General features: G+C 44.4%; 1 protein-coding gene across 1 annotated transcript; it reads left to right on the forward strand.

The window, feature by feature from the left end:
- Positions 1-8295: 8295 nt before the first annotated feature.
- crisp1.11 (cysteine-rich secretory protein 1 gene 11) lies at positions 8296-22332 on the forward strand. The gene is made up of 8 exons (XM_031903041.1): positions 8296-8375; positions 11686-11749; positions 12663-12782; positions 13303-13393; positions 16774-16919; positions 17991-18085; positions 19239-19327; positions 21361-22332. The coding sequence occupies exons 1-8, from the start codon at positions 8308-8310 to the stop codon at positions 21486-21488; spliced, it is 801 nt and encodes a 266-aa protein (XP_031758901.1). The 5' UTR covers positions 8296-8307; the 3' UTR covers positions 21489-22332.
- Positions 22333-23954: the final 1622 nt, after the last annotated feature.

The following is a 23954-nucleotide window of genomic DNA, read 5'->3' on the forward strand; positions in this document are numbered from 1 at the left end:
GGAATCCCTATGTGCCATAGTTTTATGGTATCTCTCTGTACAGGCTATGGGCAAACTTAGGGGGCTGTTCCTGCTGAATTGTGCTTAGTACAGGGGAATCCCTATGCTGCCATAGTTTTATGGTATCTCTATATAGCCTATGAGCACAGAACCCCTCAGTGACTGCTAATATCCTTATCATTTACAGTAGGGGGTACATTATCCCTTATAATACATGAGTGATACTCAGAGTTCCCTGTATAACTCAGCCTGCAGCCTTGTGCCTTTATATGGGCACAGAACCCCTCAGTGACTGCTAATATCCTTATCATTTACAGTAGGGGGTACATTATCCCTTATAATACATGAGTGATACTCAGAGTTCCCTGTATAACTCAGCCTGCAGCCTTGTGCCTTTATATGGGCACAGAACCCCTCAGTGACTGCTAATATCCTTATCATTTACAGTAGGGGGTACATTATCCCTTATAATACATGAGTTCCCTGTATAACTCAGCCTGAGTTAAATAACAATGCACATTACATCTGCACTGACCAGTATTCCCAGTGCTACAAGTTGCACACACTAAACATTGCCCTCAGACAATAAATGATACCTAATGAATTAGGTGCAGTTCCCCTTTAAAGATGAGACAGTGGAAAGCCGGCCAAACCGGTTCATGCAGAGAGTGTGGCTACTAATGGCTGATAATTGTGCCAAATGGCTATTTGCTATAGAAGGATACTTGTGCATCTCTTTGCAAATCTGTTTCTGAACTTCTCAATGAAACTTTTTTGAGCAGATTATATACAATTAGCGCATTACCCTCAATACACGGTTGATGCAGGGACTTGTCTGTTGCTTTTGGAGTCAGAAAGTCGAGAACTTTTCCCCTTCTTGGGCAGCTCTGCTCCTTGGCAGGAACCCACAACAATGAACCAGCCACTAGTGATGAGCGAATCTGTCCCGCTACGAAAATCTGCTAAACGGGGAAAATGTTGCTCGTCAAAAAATTTGACTTTTGACCCACAACGTTACGTTTGACGCACAACAATTCTTTTGATGAAAGACATTTCTTTTTGACATTCTTTGGATGAGAAAGACAAATCTTTTAGATTAAAATCCCCATATTTTTCCCCATAATGCAGTGTTTTTCCCCCATAATTGCAGCAGAATTTGGGGTATGCAGATTTGTCATTTCTAGTGCTCGACAGTGCGTGAGTCTGTTGCGCCTATTGGCACAGCCTGTTGTTTAGAGAGCAAGGAAAGCCTGTACCCCAAGTCTGCAATATGTTATAGCTAGCCCCTTGCTGTATCTGGTCGTTGAATTATTTTTTCCAAAAAGTACACATTACTCCTGCTGTGCCCCCTGATAAGATCGCAAATTCATGCTCGGTTCTGCTGTCCCCCCTGCACTCGGTCGCCAGCCACCCCCCAGCAAGTGACAAGTTGCCCCCCCTGCACTCGATCGCCAGCCACCCCCCCCTGCACTCGATCGGCAACCACCCCCCCAGCAAGTGACAAGTTGCCCCCCCTGCACTCGATCGCCAGCCACTAGTGATGAGCGAATCTGTTCCGTTTCGCTTCGCCGAAAAATTCGCGAATCTTTAAAAAGATCCGCGAAACGGCGAAAAATTCGCAAAACGGCGAAAATGTCGTGCGACAAAAAAAATTTGTCGCCCGCGGCTATTATTTTGTCGCGCGGCTATTGTTTCGTCGCCCGCAGCTATTATTTTGTTGCGCGGCTATTGTTTCGTCGCCCGCGGCTATTATTTCGTTGCGCGGCTATTATTTCGTCGCCCGCGGCTATTATTTTGTCGCGCGGCTATTCTTTTGATGCCCGCGACAATTCTTTTTTGACGCCGGTGACAATTTTTGGACGTGCGGCGAATTTTTCCGCAGCGAATTTTTTCATCCGTTTCGCGAAACAATCCGAAACGCGGAAATTCGCCGCGAATCCATGCCTGGAGAAACATTTCGCTCCATCACTACCAGCCACCCCCCCCTGCACTCAATTGCCAGCCACCCCCCCCTGCACTCGATCGGCAACCACCCCCCCAGCAAGTGACAAGTTGCCCCCCCTGCACTCGATCACCAGCTACCACCCCTGCACTCGATCGCCAGCCACCACCCCTGCACTCGATCGCCAGCCACCCCTTCTGCACTTGATTGCCAGCCACCCCCCCAGAAAGTGACAAGTTTCTTCACCCAATTCCCCCCCTGCGCACCTGCAGGTGTCCTCTTCTTATGGCCTCAGCTCGCCTGCATCCACTTCTTATGAAGGCGTCACCATGGCAACCAGATGCTATGGGGAGCTTACTGCGCATGTGCTTGCTAAGGAACTGGCCCTAGTGTCTGTGCAGGAGCGAGGCATTATGGGAATCTTCTCTACACAGCTCAGCGTTTTTTTCCTGTTTGGCTTCTGATCTTCTGAACGGGAGAAATATGGGGAGACTTGAGGGCACTATTGGGACAACTGAAGGTATGCCTGCAGCTTGAGATTAACTCTTTATTAGCCTTTCCTTCTCCTTTAAGCCCTGGAATTGGCATCACATTTGCAACTGACAAATGGCAGAGTTTTGCAGATATTACCCCCAATGCATTGGCAGGGTGTCTGCGGGTTTTCCAGGACAAAGAAAATGCATTGTTTCCGGCGAAAATGTATGGAGAAATTCTAATAATTACATGTTTTTCCTGTGTAAAGAAATGTTTTTTTTTTATGGCAAAATGAAAGATGAAAGATTGCAAGCTCTTTTGAGAAGGGTCGAATTTTTGTACTCCCCAGTTTGTTATGAATTAATGGAAACCACTGCATAACTCGCTGGCGCTATATATATATACATATATATATAAATACAGTATATAATGTATGATAATGCATAGAAGAATTCTAATAATGGCATAGACATTTTTCTGCATTTTGTGCAGAAAATCCCTAAATGGTGGGGTATCTGCTGACAAGCTACCCCTGCTCTGTCCTTGGTGGGGCAAGAGCTACCCTCTCTACCTTTCCTTGGCTCACACTACTACAATGTGCTGTGACAGAGCTACACATGCCCTAACTGGACTCACCTGGAGAGCTGGATGTTGGCTTTCCGGCCCATTTAACCTTGCAACGCCCCTGTTGCTTCATTTACACCAGACAGAAGAGATACGTGCCTACTGCCCCCTCTCCCCGTCGTTGCACCCAACCCATAGTTCCAGCCCTGTGCCCACGCAATTTTGGTGCCACATAGACACAATTTTAAATAAAGCAGAATCAATCATCAGTCCCAAAATACCCCATCCCAGTAGCAATCCCAGGCATTGTGTTACATTCTGCTCCTCAATTAGCCTCTGTGGTTACTAACTGGTTAATGTTCCTGACCAGCATATATCTATAAGTAACCACATTTCTAATGTTCTAACTAGTTAAATAAGATCATCATTATGTTGAAGACAGATGGTTTCAGTTAATTTTCAGTACAAGAAATGTAATTAATTTTCTTTTTCTTTTACTATATTTATTAACTTTCAATTGATTATTTTGAAACCACCGGGGTAAGGATGTCAAATCGCCATTGTATGTTGATGACAAGCGGTGTCGCAGGCCTCCTCCTCTTTGAAAGAGGTGTGAAAGAGGCCATTCATGCCAGCCTGGATATACTAAGATATAATTACCCCTTATTGGGGGCAGAACAGCCCTATTGGGTTTATTTAATGGTTAAATGATTCCCTTTTCTCTGTAATAATAAAACAGTACCTGTACTTGATCCCAACTAAGATATAATTACCCCTTATTGGGGCAGAACAGCCCTATTGGGTTTATTTAATGGTTAAATGATTCCCTTTTCTCTGTAATAATAAAACAGTACCTGTACTTGATCCCAACTAAGATATAATTACCCCTTATTGGGGGCAGAACAGCCCTATTGGGTTTATTTCATGGTTAAATGATTCCCTTTTCTCTGTAATAATAATTATTATTATTATTGGAGGCTAAACAATCCTATTGGGTTTAAATAATGTTTGAATAATTTTTTATTAGACTTAAGGTATAGAGATCCAAATTACACAAAGATCTCTTATCCGGAAAGCCCTGGGTCCTGAGCATTCTGGATAACAGGTCCTATACCTGTATTAAATTACTTGGATAATGACATTTTACTATTGTAATTGTGTTTCTACTCCAACGATGGCACTGACTTCACTTTCTTCCAACTTCGGCAAAGAAGAAATTCCTACTTGGGTAGGAAAGTTGCTTGTTGTTGAGGTGGGTGTTTATTTATAAATAAGGTCAGGAATCCCCCATCAATACAACATGTATTTTTCATGGTATGAAACATAATAAAGGAATTCGTACTGACATGGCAGGCCGGTCCCGTCTACATCTGATTGTCAGTCATCCATACTGTGATTGTTCTCTAAAAGACAGCAAAACCACATACCAAATTGCTACTGACCTTAACCCTAAGTGTTGTCTCAACAAAATGGAGAAAAACATCACATGATCTATATACTATATCTCTCTCACCATGTATTACAGTTCAAATGATATATTTGTTAGTATTCCATAACAGGAGCTGTAATTGGTTCCATGCATTCCATTCATCTATATAATCTGGATCTGACAATAGTTTATTTAGCATAGGGAATACAAATATTTCTAGGACAGAGATACATAACAAGAACCTTCTCTACCCGGTCTAACCTTCTTCCCACTCTTCCTTCTTCCTACCTACCATTTTCTTTTGCCTTTTAACAATCACTTTCAATAAACAAATCCACATAAATCTAAGATCCATTCTTCTCCAAGTTTCATTTTCTAACACTGACAGAACCTTGGGTTTCCCAGATACTGCTATTGAGGTTGCTCTTTCTCATGGTGGTCTCTCTTTCTCTCACCCCTGACCACTGGATACAAATGGGGGAGATGCCCTTGAGATCTTATATCTTCTCTTTTTAATTGTGACCATTATCTATAGATGTTTTTCTGTCATCTGGGAAGTGTTTTTCTGTCATCTTCTGCGCTGACTACCCTGCTATCATCTTTGGTGACCTTAACAACCATACTGATGGTCCTGCACAACCTTGGCCCTCTCATTTTCTAACCTTCTCCTTTGAAATTGTGGGTTGACACATTAATCAAGGGGTCCCCAACCACCGGGCCGGGGACCAGTGCCGGGCCGTGGTCTGTGCTGAACTGGGCCATCCCAATTACTTGTGATCCCAACTCCATGACAACAACTATGTGAAGCCTAGGGAGCTTTCTACTGATCGCGAAAAGGACCAAAGTACTAAAGCTCCATACTAGGCATCAGGGGATGTCACCACTTAAGTGGGAGTAAGAAGAGCAAGGGGGCTGGGCGCATCTAGTTGCAGGGAAACAAGCTCAAGTCTCCCACTGATTTTGTATTATGATGAGCTGTATTATACCCACCACCCCTGGTCCTCAGAAAATTTGTCTTACTTGAAACCAGTCCGTGCAGCAAAAAAGGATGTAGACTTTCCTGATCTATCCTTTTTTAAAAAATATATTTTATTGATTATGTAAAACAAAAAGGTAACAAAGCAAACATAACTTAGTATAGAAAAATATGAAAGGGAGAGAAGGAGAGTGTGAGAGACAAAGTAAAGTCAAGTGAAATAGAATAGAAGGGGGGACAATTGTGGTTTATATTATGTGGTCTTTGCAGTATAGGGTCACATATCAAATACATTTAGAAGACGCGGGGACTGTTAGTTTCTGAGTTAAGCACCCATAGCATCCAGATGTTGATACATTTGTCCATGCACCCTCTAGCAAGGTAGGTGGCTTTATAGTATGGCGGGGCTTTATTTACTAATTCCTTCCATTCTTCTATTGTGGGTCTGTTCCATTCAATGATTCCCCAATAAGTGATTATTAAAGATTGCCTACAGTATCTAGTAGAATTAAGTTAAAACAACTGGACTTTCTGAGTTTTTCTTCACAAAACAAAAACTGTAGTACCGTGTTAGCCAGTGTCAAAAATAATTTGTATTTTGCCTGATGAAGGGGCCTTAGAGCTCTGAAAGCTTGCAATGTATTTTTATTGTTAGCCAATATAGGTATCATTTCTACAATACTCTTGTATTTGTATTTTGTTGTTTTTTTTATTATTATTTTTGAGTTTTTCTTGAAAACGTTTCACCACTCATCCGAGTGGCTTCCTCAGTTCAATGGCTGGTAGGGAATTCCCTGCCATTTAAACCCTTGATGGTAGTCCAGTCACAGACATCCAATCACATTGGTTCCATGATTCTCATTGATGAAGGTGTTAATCCTTCAAAGTACATGACCGGAAGTGTGAACTGTTGTGAAACCGCCGGGGTAAGTATGTCAAAGCAGCATTGTATGTTGGTGACAAGCGGTGTCTCAGGCCCCCTCCTCTGTGCAGGGATGGTTTTTCCAGGCTGGCATAAATGGCCTCTTTCACTAACACCTAACTGAACAAGTTCAATGGAACCATTGTGATTGGATGTCTGTGACTGTACTCCCATCAAGGGTTTAAATACCGGGGAATTCCCTACCAGTCATTTGAACTGAAGAAGCCACTCGGATGAGTGGTGAAACGTTTTCAAGAAAAACTCAGAAAAGTCCAGTTGTTTTAGACTTAATTCTACTAGATACTGTATATCAGTGCTGTCCAACTGGCGGCCCGCGACCCCCCTCTGTGTGGCCCCCCACCTGTCTGGCTGCTTTGATGGCTTACTCTTGTGTAAGATTTAAATGGTATCAGTACTGAGATTAACTGCCCCCCCCGCATGGTTCTCACCTCAGATTCAGGCTGTAATCCTTCTGTATTGTTTAAATATGTAATCCCCTGTGTTGTTCACACCTATTAATCTCTGCATTGTTCACCCCCTGCAGTGTTCACACCTCAGGCTCAGGCTGTAATCACTCCCATTGTTCCCCTGTTCACACCTCAGGAGCAGTAGAAACCCACAAATAATCCCTGCACACTACAAAAAGAACATATACTGAGGTGGTACTGGAATTAAAACGTTTTTTAATATATAGTTATTGTGCAGACTGTAGGAGCAGTGCCAGCATCGTGTCACTGTAGGCTGCCTGTGTGTGCCATACACACAGGCAGCATAGGGCAAGCAGAGTATGGCACACACAGGCAGGGTAGGGAAGGCAGAGTATGGCACACACAGGCAGAGTAGGGCAGGCAGAGTATGGCACACACAGGCAGGGCAGGGTAGGGCAGGCAGAGTATGGCACACACAGGCAGAGTAGGGCAGGCAGAGTATGGCACACACAGGCCAAGTTTGGCACAAACCAGCCAAGAATGGCACACACAGTGAAAGTATGGCACATGCAGGCAGGGTAGGGAAGGCAGAGTATGGAACACACAGGCAGGGTAGGGAAGGCAGAGTATGGCACACACAGGCAGGGTAGGGAAGGCAGAGTATGGCACACGCAGGCAGGGTAGGGAAGGCAGAGTATGGCACACACAGGCAGGGCAGGGTAGGGCAGGCAGAGTATGGCACACACAGGCAGGGCAGGGTAGGGCAGGCAGAGTATGGCACACACAGGCCAAGTATGGCACAAACCAGCCAAGAATGGCACACACAGTGAAAGTATGGCACGCAGGCAGGGTAGGGCAGGCAGAGTATGGCACACACAGGCAGGGTAGGGAAGGCAGAGTATGGCACACACAAAGGCAGGGTAGGGCAGGCAGAGTATGGCACACAGGCAGGGTAGGGCAGGCAGAGTATGGCAGGTTTTTGCTGTACTACAACCATTAATATGGGTATGGTCATGTGATAACATGGGTGTGGTTTCAAGTGGGTGCGGTTTCAAAAAGGGGAGTGGTCAAAACTGGCTTCCATTATCGGCCCTCCACCACGTAGGTCGGAAAAATTCCGGCCCTCGGTACAACAGAAGTTGGACAGCACTGCTGTATATCATGACCTGGATGAATGAGAATCTTCATAGACATAAAGATTGCTTAATAAATGATGCAAAATAGTTTTTTTTCTATTCAAACTCCAAAGTCTAATCTTCCCCATTTATAAATATATGTATAACCAATTTAATGTGAGCTTTGTGTCCTCTCTGTCACTATTGGCCTATGTCACAGAACAGAAGTACAGTCACAGAAGTTCAACAGGGTGGTGTGAATTACTGGTCCCGGGCTATAGGGTGGGTCACACCTGCACCTTTCAGACCCACTTACACTTGGACAATACAAAGAATGTCAGACTTGCCCTCAGGCACTTCTAAAGAATGTGGCGTATAATAGGTGTTACGTGATAGGAACTGGGCAGATAACTGGGAGAGGGTATGTGCTGCCTGTATATATATATTCAGCCTCCAGATGCATCTCACCCACATTTCTACACCGACACTGAGCATTAAGGAACAGCATTTGCCCCCAACGCAGAGGTAGGTTCTATTATACTACAGGTATGGGACCTGTTATCCAGAATGCTCGGGACCTGGGGTTTTCCAGATAAGGGCTGTTTCTGTAATTTGGATCTCCATAACTTATGCTCTGCTAAAAAACATTTAAATATTGAATAAACCCAATAGGACCATTCTGCCCCCAATAAGGGGTCATTATATCTTAGTTGGGATCAAGTACAGGTACTGTTTTATTATTACAGAGAAAAGGGAATCATTTAACCATGAAATAAACCCAATAGGGCTGTTCTGCCCCCAATAAGGGGTAATTATATCTTAGTTGGGATCAAGTACAGGTACTGTTTTATTATTACAGAGAAAAGGGAATCATTTAACCATTAAATAAACCCAATAGGGCTGTTCTGCCCCAATAAGGGGTAATTATATCTTAGTTGGGATCAAGTACAGGTACTGTTTTATTATTACAGAGAAAAGGGAATCATTTAACCATTAAATAAACCCAATAGGGCTGTTCTGCCCCAATAAGGGGTAATTATATCTTAGTTGGGATCAAGTACAGGTACTGTTTTATTATTACAGAGAAAAGGGAATCATTTAACCATTAAATAAACCCAATAGGGCTGTTCTGCCCCAATAAGGGGTAATTATATCTTAGTTGGGATCAAGTACAGGTACTGTTTTATTATTACAGAGAAAAGGGAATCATTTAACCATGAAATAAACCCAATAGGGCTGTTCTACCCCCAATAAGGGGTAATTATATCTTAGTTGGGATCAAGTACAGGTTTACATTTTTTTAAATTAGAATTATTTGCTTATAATGGAGTCTATTGGAGATGGCCTTTCCATAATTCAGAACTTTCTGGATAACGGGTTTCCGGAAAAGGGATCCCATACCTGTTTTCTATTCCCTTCCTTTACTCGACATATGATTACTACCGGACTTCAATGATTTCTAATCAAATTTGCCCAACTCTTTCTTCCCATGATGCACAGCTAACTGGGCAGCCTGTGTCTTTTAATAATAAGAAGGTCCCTTTCACGCTTTTACATTCGGGCCCATTTAACCTTGCGACGTCCCTGTTACACCATGACCCCAGGGCAATTAAACAATCACAGCAGCACAATTATCACTCCCCCGGCATCAGTCACAGATACAGCATTAGAATAAACACCTCCAACAGTATAAATAGTGCAATAAAATCAGAAAGCAAGGTGTTTGCCACTGCAAAATGTCAATCCCGATCTGGGGGAGGGGTGGGTTAGAGTACGTTACTCCATTTTTTTTGACTTAGGAGAATGTCCTTCCATCCATGCATCTCCGTAAACCTTGAAAACATTAAGTACACATTAAGTACATTAAGTACATTTTGCCCCTTGAAGGCAGCACAGAATATTTTGGTATCAGCTTCACCGGGAAGCAACCACAGGACCCTCCTCATCTGCTGAACAGCCCCCATGACTCCTGCCTCCTCATCCTCTCATTCCCACCAATTAGTGGAGAAGAACTCCGAGTATTTAATCTAAATAAGGCTCCTCAGCCTGGTTACCAATCTCGGTTTAGATGGCAAACAAATTCACCCACAGCTCCTGCCTGTTGTAGGTAGTTTTTAAAATTTCCCAATTTGGTGGTGAACCCTGACCCTCCGTTAGCTGAGGGGGCTTCTCACTGGCAAATATTTTACAATACCCGAATGGTTTCTCCCAGCATGGCATTGATATCTGGGGGTACTGCCCATAAGTATGCTGACAGCGGCTCTATAATCAGTGTTTCCGGTTTCCAGGGTGGGTTCCAGAGGTTCTTGCATCTTGCTCTGAATGTGACGATCCGGTTCCAGATCATTTTTGCTCAAGGTGTGGTGTGATTTTTCTTGCCTGCACCCCCATATTAATAACGTTTAGGCATTTCACCAAAGACTCATTGAAGTATGGACCTAAGTAACATGCTTTGCCCCACTAGATACATGTAGGGTCAGGCAAAGCCAGCCAGGTGCCCCCAGGTAACCCAGCCGGCCGACTTGTCCACCCTACGCAGGAACAAATGTGAACGAGAATGCACATGGGTAGTACTGGTGTGGGTTAGGGTTTGGTTAAGTAAATTACTAGGGGGCGGTGAGGAGATGAGGGCCCAGACTAGGGGTAGGGAAGACAGAAGAGATACGTGCGCAGTGCCCCCATCGTTGCACCCAAGACATGTGCCTATCAATAGTTCCGGCCCTGTGCCTACCCATAGTTCCGGCCCAGTGCCTACCCATAGTTCCGGCCCAGTGCCCACCCATAGTTCCGGCCCTGTGCCCACCCATAGTTCCGGCCCTGTGCCCACCCATAGTTCCGGCCCTGTGCCCACCCATAGTTCCGGCCCAGTGCCTACCCATAGTTCCGGCCCAGTGCCCACCCATAGTTCCGGCCCTGTGCCCACCCATAGTTCCGGCCCTGTGCCCACCCATAGTTCCGGCCCTGTGCCTACCCATAGTTCCGGCCCAGTGCCTACCCATAATAACCGGCCCGTGCCTACCCATAGTTCCGGCCCCGTGCCTACCCATAGTTCCGGCCCAGTGCCTACCCATAGTTCCGGCCCAGTGCCTACCCATAGTTCCGGCCCCGTGCCTACCGATAGTTCCGGCCCCGTGCCTACCCATAGTTCCCGCCCCGTGCCTACCCATAGTTCCCGCCCCGTGCCTACCCATAGTTCCCGCCCCGTGCCTACCCATAGTTCCGGCCCCGTGCCTACCCATAGTTCCGGCCCCGTGCCTACCCATAGTTCCGGCCCAGTGCCTACCCATAGTTCCCGCCCCGTGCCTACCCATAGTTCCGGCCCCGTGCCTACCGATAGTTCCGGCCCCGTGCCTACCCATAGTTCCCGCCCCGTGCCTACCGATAGTTCCGGCCCCGTGCCTACCCATAGTTCCCGCCCCGTGCCTACCCATAGTTCCCGCCCCGTGCCTACCCATAGTTCCCGCCCCGTGCCTACCCATAGTTCCGGCCCCGTGCCTACCCATAGTTCCCGCCCCGTGCCTAACGATAGTTCCGGCCCCGTGCCTACCCATAGTTCCCGCCCTGTTCCCACACAGGTGGTGCCACACCCTCCGCACATTTTTAAATAAAGCAGAATCAATCTTCTTTGTCAACCCAGTCCCAAAATACCTCATCCCAGTATCAATCCCATGCTGCCCATTGTGTTGCATTCTCCCAGTTATCTCCCCAGTTCATATCACGTATCACCTCTTATACTTACCCATAAGCAAAATTATTAGAGACTGAATTTAAATACAAATTCCCCTTAAAACACAATTTTGATCAACAAAAATCACTCATTTTTACTTTTTACCAGGAAAATGAAGCTGCTGATCGGTGCCCTGTGTATTGCGGCTTTCGTGAACCACGCAGTGGCGTCGGTAGGTAACCAGATCTTTATATCTTTACTGTGTTCTAGGTTCTTGTCGCACAATATGACTCCAGCAGTAACATGTATATATTAATGCCCAGTTGATCCTTTTATGGATAAAAAGAACCCCCCCCCATCTGCCTATAATCCCCTCTAATGTACTTGTACAGAGTAATCATGTCCCCTCGCAAGCGCCTCTTTTCCAGAGAAAACAACCCCAACCCTGACAGTCTCACCTCATAGTTTAACCCTTCCATCCCCTTTACCAGTTTAGTTGCAGTCTCTGCACTCTCTCCAGCTCATTAATATCCCTCTTAAGGACTGGAGCCCAAAACCGCCCCCCATACTCAAGGTGAGGCCTTACCAGGGACCTATAAAGGGGCAAAATGATGTTCTCATCCCTTGAGTCAATGCTCTTTTTTTTATACAAGACAGCACTTTATTTGCTTTAGTAGCAACGGAATGACACTGCCTCAAAAATTTCTCTAACTTTCTCAATTAAAGATACCCCCAACACACTCTAGGCCAATATTCCTCAGTTTAATCAGGAACATTCTGTCTGTGCAGTTCTGTATCAAATATTTTAGCAAAGTAAAAGTAAATCATATCCACTGCCACCCCTGAGTCTAGGTTCCTGCTCACCTCCTTATTGAAAGTAGCAACCAATAAGACCTTTGCATTCATTTTTTAACTTCTAGTAGACTTGTAAAAGCTATTTTCTCATTCGTTGCAGGTAGTACAACCTTAGTTTGATACTTTGCTTCCCTACGTAATGGGACTAATGAGTGCCCTGGTTGGTAGGAGAATGAGGCAGGCTATGAGAGATCAATGCTTTCTTCTGTATAGATATAAATATGGCACTAGATATAGAGGGGCTGCTGGGAAATTTCACTGTTTGCTGAATAAGCTGATCACTTTTTCAGGCGGATCCTCCATTTTCCTCTATATCGACTGATAATTCCACTGTCAGACAGATCATTATTGATACCCACAATGCCTACAGGAGAAATGCGTCTCCCTCTGCACGGAACATGCTGAAGATGGTAAGGAAATACGAGGGGCACAACCCCAAACTCAGGAGTCTGTTGCCATGCTTAATAGGTTCGACATATTCTCTTTAGTCTGTGCAACCTTGCAGTTGGTCTTTTGCCTCAGTTTGCCAAGCACTTCAAAGCTGGTTCTAACATTGTGACGATTTTCCCAGCTGGCAAATGCACTTCTCTGTAAATCAGACAAATCGTGTTCTTCAAGCACCAAAATGTCTCTGATACAATGAGATATAGAATATTCAATAAATATTGTTCCTTCAGCACAAATGGTAAAGCATAGTAACATAGTAACATAGTAAGTTAGGGTGAAAAAAGACATACGTCCATCAAGTTCAACCATAATGCCTATATATAACCTGCCTAACTGCTAGTTGATCCAGAGGAAGGCAAAAAACCCCATCTGAAGCCTCTCTAATTTGCCCCAGAGGGGAAAAAATTCCTTCCTGACTCCAAGATGGCAATCGGCCCAGTCCCTGGATCAAAAAAAAAGCATAGAAATTGGTTTGTTTTGTAGGTGTGGAATGAGGATGCAGCAAATAATGCAGCCAGCTGGTCGGCAGGATGCACAGGGTCTCATAGCCCCCCAGATAAACGCACAATTCCGGGTAAGGAAATTGGATTCTGTTATTGTCAGTAAAACACTGTACCAAAAGTATGTGAAGGCTCTGACTAATTATTGTTTAATTAATATGCTACAATTTGAGTCTTTTGTACTAAATAAAGTGCCACTCTTATCCATTAACATTGTAGGGACCCCAAAGAATTGGGCCCCTCTAGGATTAGTTCCCCTTTAGACAGACACCATGAGGGTGTCCTTATGAGATTTGGACACCTAAAGGTGGTCCTGAGTGTTTATGTGTGAAAAGGGAGTTTCCCTGTTATGCATCAGCAACCACTAGGTGGCAGTGTGCTGCAATATAAAAAGGGCTGACACCCATTTTGTGAAGGTCTTCGTCCTGGGACTGCTTCTTGTAAAGAAGCGTATAACAGGCTTGTGTTCTAGTACAGGAGGTACTGTAACAGGTCACTCTAGGAGTGACAGGCAGGCTAGAGAGAACGGGCAGTGATAGCCCCAACAGGAGAGAGAGGTGTTAAGACCCCCCAGCACTCATGGCTGGAGTTAAGGACCTGTAGTGTGTAGTAAGAGGAGCCAAGTCAGCACCTGGGAGTGTTCCCAGTGAAGGGGCCCTACGCGTGGACTGGGGTGAGTTCCTAGGTGGAATCATCCGGCGGAAGTACCGGGGGTAGCCCAAAGAGAGAGTGTGGGACTTGAGCCATCTGTGTGACATCGTCTGAATGTTCTGCCTGCATCAATAAACAAGTTCATCTGGTTCACCATTTTAACCAGTGTCTTGGCTGTTCATATACAGAGGATCCTCAACTGCCTGGTAAGCAGCTACCCCAAGGGAGGGGCAAGGTACCGGGAGTTGCTGGGAGTCCGGGTCCAAGGAGGACCTCATAGAGTTTTCCCAGGGAGGAGACATATAGCTCTACCTATACCTGCCCTGGGTGGAGGCACGCCATTCATTCATATCATACCTGTCCCCCATAATAAGCGGGGGCTCAGGGCTCCTGTAGCGCCACACGCAGGGAGTTGCGTGTTAAAAGTACAACCGTAGCCAAAATAGGGTTACAACATCTTTATCTTACTGACCCCCAGGGAGCCGGAACACCATCATCTCCACAGGGACGACAGTCGGATAAACCAGCAAGCTGAAGATCTTTTTTTTTTTTGTTTTTGTTTTTAGGGCGATAATCCCAAAAAATAACAGTTATCGAGCGACAAGTTGAAAAAGTTGCGGTTAAAGAGCAACAAATCGAAAAAAGTCGCAACTTTTTCCCCGTTGGTGATTTTTTCCACTCGGATCTATTGATAAATGACTGACATTCGTGGAAGCGAGATTAGTTGTGATAAATAGGAGAAAAATTTGAGTTTTGATGAACCTGCCTTATATATTTGCAGATATTGCACAAAGCTATTACCAACATTAGCAACTGCCAGTCAGCTGGTTTATCCGAATGTCATCCCTGTGAAGTTGCTGGTGTGCCCTGATTTAGTACAACGGTGGCCAATATACAAGTCGATCCTCTAACATATGAATGAAAGCAAATCCCACCAACAACAAAGATCTAGTGGGACCCATCCTAGAAGAGTAGGGACTAATACAGCAGCAAAGGGAGGACCAGTTCATATTACTCCCTAGGATTAGGAATGGTCGGACAGGTAGGTGTCCCCATCCCTTAGTCCATATAATGTATGTAATAGAAACAGGTATAATAACCTGAGGCACTTCAGGGAAGTAATATGAATTATCGGGGTCATTGTTTGATAACAGAAGGCAAGAGCTCTACCATGGGTGATTGGTCAGGTGTATGCAGTCTATGGGGTTATTATGGGTTACTAGATTAGGCTGATAAATCCCACTCAGCATATGTAGTGTCTAAGCATGTTGTCTGTCTCTTTTTCCCAGGGGGTCTCTATCTCTTCTCTCAGTGTTGGGCTACAACCCATAAGGTGCTGTCTTCTGAATGGACTTTATTATTTGTCCCACTAAACAATTTTTATATTGCCTCTTCTACAGCAAACGTAGGTCCCTGGTACTGATCTGAGCCTATATACTGCATCTCATACAGTGGCTTAGCCATAGGGTCACTACCCAAATAACCACCTTGTCTGGGCCAGAGGTGCCCTTTCTTGATAACCAACTCTTACCTCTCACTAAAGCAGGGATTCCCAACCTTTTATATCCGTGAGCCACATTCAAATGGAAAAATGGGGAGCAACACAAGCATGAAAATGGTTCCTGGTGGTGCCAATGAGAGCTATAATTGGCTATTTAATACCCTCTATGTGGACTGGCAGCCTACAGAAGGCATTATATTGGTTTTTTATGCAACCAAAACGTGCGCCCAAGCCATAAATTCAAAAATAAGCAACTGCTTTGAGGCCACTGGGAGCAACATCCAAGGGGTTGGTGAGCAACATGTTGCTCTTGAGCCACGGGTTGGGGATCACTGCACTAAAGGAACTAAACTCCTGCTATGTAGCTCTAACCAACAGGAGCCCAAACCCACTTCGGCCTGGATTCCGGTGACCTACTGGTTTCTATGCAGCCTGAATTACCATTACCCTACCTGAACAGACAGCTAGGCTCTTAGGTTTTGCTATGTTCACCTTAGTTTCCAGCTATGTTCACCTTAGTTTCCAGACAGACATAGTGCATTCAGCTGTTACTAATCTGACCACAGGTGCTCAGAGTTAGCCATCAGTCCGGCTATAAAATTCCCAGCTCTGTGCTCACTCATTACCCGTTGTAGGTCAAGCTCGCTTGTTCCTCGGTGCTTCATTTGTCGAATTCCTCTTCCTGGTACCTGCTGCTGTCCTTTTTTGCTGTTTCCATGTATTGAACCCGGCTTGTTCCTGACCCAGAGTTTGTCTTACATTTCTACTGCTGTTTTTCTGGTACTGGCCCGGCCTGCATGACTATGCCTAATTCTGAGGCCCGGGGCCAAAGGTGACTGTTATAGGCAGAAGAGCATGTCTAGTCCAGAATCCAGTTACTCCCACTGGGGTTTGGGTTGTCATACATGGCAACAGGCTCCTTAGAGTTTCATCAGGGCCAGAAGGTTCTTATTCCCACTTCATCCACTAATATAGGTTATGGGGCCTAGGATCTTCCTCTCTCAGGAAACTTCCAAGGGAATCTTAATCATGGACAATCTTAGAGTTAAGGGTTCTACAATCTTCTACAGTCAAAGTGGAAAACTACAGTACCTATAAAATATAATAACTATATTTTACCTTTCTACACACATTTCACCCAGATGAGGCCCTGAGTAATTTGCCGGTGTGCAGCAAGGGGAAGAAACCAGATCATTTTGTTGGTGGGCCACTAGAATTGGACGCTCTGGTGGGATCTCCATGTTCCTAGTTTAACGCTGACTTTTATCTATTTGCTCAAAAATGTTTCTGTAAATCCTCTAGGCTTCAGCTGTGGGGAAAATCTGTTCCTGGCTTCCTATCCAGCCTCTTGGGAGGAGGCAGTTAAAGCGTGGTTTGATGAAAATGAAAGCTTTGAATATGGAGTGGGACCTAAGTCTCCTGATCAGGTTGTAGGACATTATACCCAGGTAAGCCGTTAACTGGTTTATACATGTGTCGGGCTCTTAGTGACACAAAAGACAGAATTTATTGAAAAAGTAGAGTCTGTATGTACTTTTCTATACTCACACTAGCCTTAGACCACACCCCTTTTTAAAGTTACCATGATAAATTAGTTTCAGACAAGTCCCAGGTAGCACATTCAGATACAAGCAGGATTGGAATATCAGTACAGGTATGGGACTCATTATGCAGAGAGCTCGGAACTTGGGGTTTTCCAGATAATGGGACTTTCTGTAATTTGGATCATACCTTCATACCTTAAGTCTACTAAAAACTAAATAAGACAGTAACTAAGTCCAATAGGATTGTTCTGCCCCCAATAAGGAGTAATTATATCTTAGTTGGGATCAAGTACAGGTACTGTTTTATTATTACAGAGAAAAGGGAATCATTTAACCATGAAATAAACCCAATAGGGCTGTTCTGCCCCCAATAAGGGGTAATTATATCTTAGTTGGGATCAAGTACAGGTACTGTTTTATTATTACAGAGAAAAGGGAATCATTTAACCATGAAATAAACCCAATAGGGCTGTTCTGCCCCCAATAAGGGGTAATTATATCTTAGTTGGGATCAAGTACAGGTACTGTTTTATTATTACAGAGAAAGGGGAATCATTTAACCATTAAATAAACCCAATAGGGCTGTTCTGCCCCAATAAGAGGTAATTATATCTTAGTTGGGATCAAGTACAGGTACTGTTTTATTATTACAGAGAAAAAGGAAATCAGTTTTAAAAATCTGAATTATTTGATTAAAATGAAGTCTATGGGAGACAGGCTTTCCATAATTCGAAGCTTTCTGGATAACGGGTTTCCAGATAAGGGATCCCATACCTGTAATTGAAAAACATTAGGGAGGCATTAGCGGTAAATACATTTATTCTAATAGGGCTCCTGTATATTTGGAATCCTACTGCAGGCCTATGATATGGGAATCCCACCGCCATATTGTCAGTAAATCTGTTGGCCCCACATCAGTAGGTACTGGTCAGTTATGTGCCGGGATATTAATGTATTTATTGCTTGTTCTTACAGGTCATGTGGTACAATTCATACATGGTGGGATGCAGCGTCTCCTACTGCCCTAAAAGCCAATACAAATACTTCTATGTTTGCCAGTACTGCCCAGCGTAAGTTGCTTTCCTTATCTTTGACTGAATCGTAGAACCATAGAACCTTGGCCCCAGCCAGTGACTGGTGAGCACCATGTGGGGAGTTGGAGGAAACCAGTACAACTGATCCCCAGTATGTGTTCTTGGGTTGGAATCCATCCAAAGGCTTAAGGTTTGGCTCCCTGGATCCCAGGGAGAGGAGATACTCGCCAAGTGATAAGGAAGGAATAGGCAAGGCTGAAACTGCAAGCTGACCCTGTAGCACATTTCATGGAGGCTTGGGGGCAAATAACACAGGATGGAACCTGAGTTCACCCCAGTTATTATTATTAACATTTATTTATAAAGCGCCAACATATCCCGCAGCGCTGTACAAAAAGTGGGTTTCATACTGTACATTGGACATACAGAGTAACATATAAAGCAATCAATAACCGATACAAGAGGGGAAGAGACCCCTGCCCAAAAGAGCTTACAATCTACAAGGAGAAAGGGTTGAGACACAAGGTGTGGGAATGGGCAAGTTTAGGGTGAAGATACAGAGAGCTTTTATATTATTATTATTATTATTATTGATAACATTTTTTTATAAAGCGCCAACATATCCCACAGCGCTGTACAATAAGTGGGTTCCATACATTGGACATACAGAGTAACATATAAAGCAATCAGTAACCGATACAAGAGGGGAAGAGAGCCCTGCCCAAAAGAGCTTACAATCTACAAGGAGACATACAGAGTAACATATAAAGCAACCAATAACCGATACAAGAGGGGAAGAGAGCCCTGCCCAAAAGAGCTTACACTCTACAAGGAGACATACAGAGTAACATATAAAGCAACCAATAACCGATACAAGAGGGGAAGAGAGCCCTGCCCAAAAGAGCTTACAATCTACAAGGAGACATACAGAGTAACATATAAAGCAATCAATAACCGATACAAGAGGTGAAGGGAGCCCTGCCCAAAAGAGCTTACAATCTACAAGAGAGCTTACGATCTACAGTTATGCCCCAACATGCCCATGACCCCTTACCCAGACCACCTAAACTTCAAATTCCACCCTGCAATTTCAGACCGTTCTGTGGAAACTGGGACCCTAGGGAGGTGTGCCGCACCCCAGTCTTATCCCTGTCCTGCCGTTACTAATGCTATCGACTTATAATTGTAGGGGAAACATTGAGGGCGTCATGAACACCCCATACAAAGCCGGGCCGAAGTGCGCAGATTGTGTGGAGGCTTGTGACAACTCCCTTTGTAGTAAGTTCCTATGATCTATGTTTGTACCTCTTTGTAACAAAGATCCCCCCATTTCATTTGCTTCCTAAATGCAATATAGATCTGCACCGTATTAATGTCTCTGCCTGCATGTAGCCTTCCACATGTTGCATCTCATGGGGGATTCAGTTTGGGATTCGGCCAAGATTCTGCCTTTTTCAGCAGAATTTGGAATCTATGCTGCTAGCCAAACCCAAATTCCTAAAATCATGTGTCTTTTTCTCACATTTTGACATTTTGTTTGCCCTCAGTTCTCTTTGGCCATTCCTTATTCTAGTTTGGACATGCAAGTGCCATGTACTGCAGGGTAGAGATGTAGCGAACCTCACAAAAAAAGTTTGCAAACCCATTCGCAAACTTCTTCCAAAAAGTGCGAACTTTTGCGAACTTTGCGAACCCCATAGACTTCAATGGGAAGGCGAACTTTAAAACCTAGAAAAGCCATTTCTGGCCAGAAAACTGATTTTAAAGTTGTTTAAAGGGTGCCACGACCTGGACAGTGGCATGCAGGAGGGGGATCAAGGGCAAAAATTTCTCTGAAAAATACGTTGTTGACACAGCGTTGCGTTTTGTGCTGTAAAGGGCAGAAATCAAACTACATTTCTAAACTTGTGTAATAAACTGCTTTTACAAGGACTATTGGGTTACAGCAGATGATCAGCAGGACAGCTGCCCCCAGCAGCTACATACAGAGCAGTAGAAAGTAGATTACTAGTCAGCAAAGCTACCTAAACTGTCCCTCAAACCCCTGCACAGCTCTCTCCCTATGCTAACTCAACAAGCACACACAGGCAGAATGTAAAATGGCTGCTGGGCTTCGGTTTATATATGTAAGGGAATAGTCCGGGGGTGGTCCAGGAGGGAGAGCTGCCTGATTGGCTGCCATGTATCTGCTGGCTCTGGGGTGAGAGGTCAAAATTTGGCTCCAGCTAAGGCGAACCCAAAATTGTGAACATCGCTAAAAGTTCGCGAACACCCGATTTTCGTGCGAATTAGTTCGCCGGCGAACAGTTCGCTACATCTCTACTGCAGGGGTCATAAGGCCATGTTTTGCAGGGGCCACAGTGGGCTGTTGTTGAATGTAGGGGGCCAGAGGTATTGTAATTAGTGATGAGCAAATTTTTTCGCCATTTTCTCACTTCTGTGAAATTTTGCCGTCAAAAAAGCTCAGGCCCTCTTCTACTGGTCTTACATTTTAGATTTCCAAATTGATGCCTGTTGCATATTGCAGTTACCCCTTACATAAAGTCTGTTTTGCCCTGTATTTCATTGCTCACCCTTAAGTATCTTACCTTAGTGTTTCTATATAAAGTCAGTTTAAAGGAAAACTACACCCCCAAACAATGTAGGTCTCTATACAAATATATTGCATAAACAGCTCATATGTAAAACCCATGTAAATAAACCAGTTTCAAATAAATATACTTTTTTAGCAGTATGTGCCATTGGGTAATCCTAAATAGGAAACCGCCATTTTAGGTACTAAGGGCCGCCCCCTGGGATCATAGGAGTCACAGTGCGCACAAACAAGCCAAGGCACACATACATGCTAGGCCCCATCAGCCAATGAATGGACAGAGTTCTGCCTTTTGCCCCCACACTACTTCCTGTTACAGTTAGAGCTGCATCACTTCCTGTCAGCTGATCTCTGAGGGAGCACACAGCCCATCACTAAATGGCGGCTCAAGGGAAAGGATGTAAAAGGGCAATATTTACTGATATATATATTCCAGTTTGGGGAGATTCTTTAATAGGTCACTTAATATAATATAAACTATCTGTTGGTTACATATTCATTCTGGGGGGATAGTTTCCCTTTAACCAATTGTGTATATGACACCACTGTTCAGCAGATTTAACATATAATTAATAATATAATAATATATCCCCCATCACAGGGGGGTGTAATGTGGCACGACCATGGGGGGGGGGGGGTCGGAAACGTCCTGCTCTTCTTTTGTGACTTGTAATTATTGACTTGAGAATTTACTAAGCAAATCCTTTTTGTTTTTCAGCCAATTACTGTCCCTATCAAGATACATATTCAAGCTGCAGCAATTACACTTCTTATTGCAATACTTTCCCTGCAATACGGGACGGCTGCAAGGCTACCTGTCTCTGCACCAACAATCAGATCGTCTGATTTCAGCCCTTCGGCCGGGGCTGCTGGGTGACCAATCAGCAATCACTGACATGGACTGGGAAGCACAACTGAAATAATTCAAATAATGATATTATTAAAGATAATTTTTGCTTGTCAAGAAAATTGACGTCAGCTCTCCTTATACACAAATACATATGGGTGTGTTTATACTTTATTTATTGTGTTCTGGATCAAAATGCTTAGGAACCACTGGTGCATCCTCACTGGAGACCTGACAGCAAGTTCAAGTGACTCTGCCTCTGAAAATGGATGAATAATATCAAGAAGAGAGGACGTAGGTTTAATTGCTGAGTAATAAGCCCTTTGAGAAGTTGAAGAAGTGTCAATGAAGATGAAAAAAAACTATGACTATGAAGGTTTTCATTCATCCAGGTCATGGTGTATCTAGTAGTATCTAGTATAAGTAAGTCTGGAGCAAGTGGACTTGTTGAGTTACAATGCACCATTGTGATTGGATATGTGGAAGAGTTTATATAGCGAGAACGTCCCATACCAGTTAAGGTGGCCATGCACTGTAAGATCCGCTTGTTTGGCGTGGTCACCAAGCGAGAGGATCTTCTCCCGATATGCCCACCTACGTTCCCTGAACTTAGGCCTCATTAAGGAAATGTCCCAAGGGTATGGAGGCCCTTGGTGAAGAATCCCCTGGAGGTGATCCAGGCCACAGAGGTGAAGTGAGATTCCTGCCAAGTATTTCCTCAGGGGAGTGTCAGCCTGTATCGCTCTCTGCATGTCATGTTGCCTATTCCACTTTGTCTCTGAGAAACTGTGAGTAAACCCTGTGGTTGTTCAATAAACTAGTTCTGTTTTGTGGTCTGCAGGAACCTCTGGCGCCCTCTGTCTGTATTGTTTTGTATTGCACCCTCACCTTCCTCTTCCATTTAGCAACGGCCCATCCTGGGTGAATGGAAGAGTTTCCAGTCCAAATTCCCAGAGGCCCCTTTTAGGCCACTCCATTCATTCCACCCACCTCTTATGGTCCAATATTGAAACATTGCGGTTGTGTTACCAGTTGGCAGAAGACAATATCTAATATCCAGTAGCAAATGTAATGGCACCAAGACTAGTAACCTCTGGGGGCAAATCCAAGACCTGGGAGAAGGATTCATTAAGGAAAAAGGTTTTTTTCCCCTGCCTGATTCTGGAAGTACTTAATCTACATTGTGCAAGTGACAGAGTTGCCACCTTCTGTCTTCATTAATTCTGGGCAGTGGTGCGGGAAGTGATGTCATGGCCAGGGGTGGTGACATTGGGGGCGGAGCCAGTGATGCCAGGGGTGGGGTCAGTGACATCAGGGGTTATAAAGCGTTGATTGTCGATTGGCTGATCACAGCATCAATCAAATAAAGTCCTGAAAACCAGTCTTTCTAGGTCAAAACTGGGCAAGTGGCAGCTCCCCAGCTTATTTCTGTCCTTTTTTATGTCTTGGTCCAATTCTGACTTTAAACTTGGGCAGGGGGTGGGGCAGTGACCTCAAGGGGGCATGGCAATTGGCATTGGGGGCGGGGTTATGACATGGCGATTGCCCATTTGCCTCTGTCAATCTGAGAGACTCCTGCCCGATTTCCCTAATTTGGAAAACCAGACACTCTGCTAATAAAATTCACATGCAACAAATTCACCAATATCACATTTTCATAGAACACTGCTGGCGGCTTTATACTAAAGTCGTTTGGCCCTAGGGTCAAACGAATTAGCTAGTGATGATGAGCAAATTTTTTCGGCAGGCATGGATTCGCAGCGAAATTTCGCCATTTGCCATTTCGCCATTGGCGGACTGTTTCGCGATACTTCCGTGAAAATTCGGCATGAAAAATTTTTAAAAAAAAGGGACAGTCGCGTCAAATTGGGTGATGTCATGTCTGAAATGGGCGTGGTCGTGTCAAAATCAGGCGCGGTTGCACAAAACAAAAAGACGCGGGCGACAAAAAAAGTTGTTTTACGAATTTTATGGCGCAGTAAAACGGGACAGATTCACTCATCACAAGAATTAGCCCCAAGGTGGGGGATATCAGGAGAAGATCGGGAGATCCCGATGTACAGCGCAGAACTGTTCAGAAGAGCAAACTCTTCAATATTACATACATTTTTTGGGGGCGGGGTTTTCTCCCACTCTGATCCCTTCTATCGTATAGGATTTATATCCCCCATATTTATTAGGTATGATGCCTTCTACCTACACTGGCTCAGTTACCCTCCTTAATCTCTCTGCCCAGTTGCTTTGTACTATGAGAATTTATTTTTATAGAAAATAACTTCAGGCTTGGGGAGGCGATATCCTCTCCTGCTAGGTATATATACAGGTATTGGACCTGTTATTCAGAATGCTCGGGACCAAGGGTATTCCGGATAAGGGGTTTTTCTGTAATTTGGATCTTCATACCTTAAGTCTGCTAAGAAATCAATAAAACATTAACTAAACCTAATAGGATTGTTCTGCCCCCA

Source organism: Xenopus tropicalis, chromosome 5 (assembly GCF_000004195.4).
Source record: "Xenopus tropicalis strain Nigerian chromosome 5, UCB_Xtro_10.0, whole genome shotgun sequence".
Classification (NCBI taxonomy): Eukaryota; Metazoa; Chordata; class Amphibia; order Anura; family Pipidae; genus Xenopus; species Xenopus tropicalis.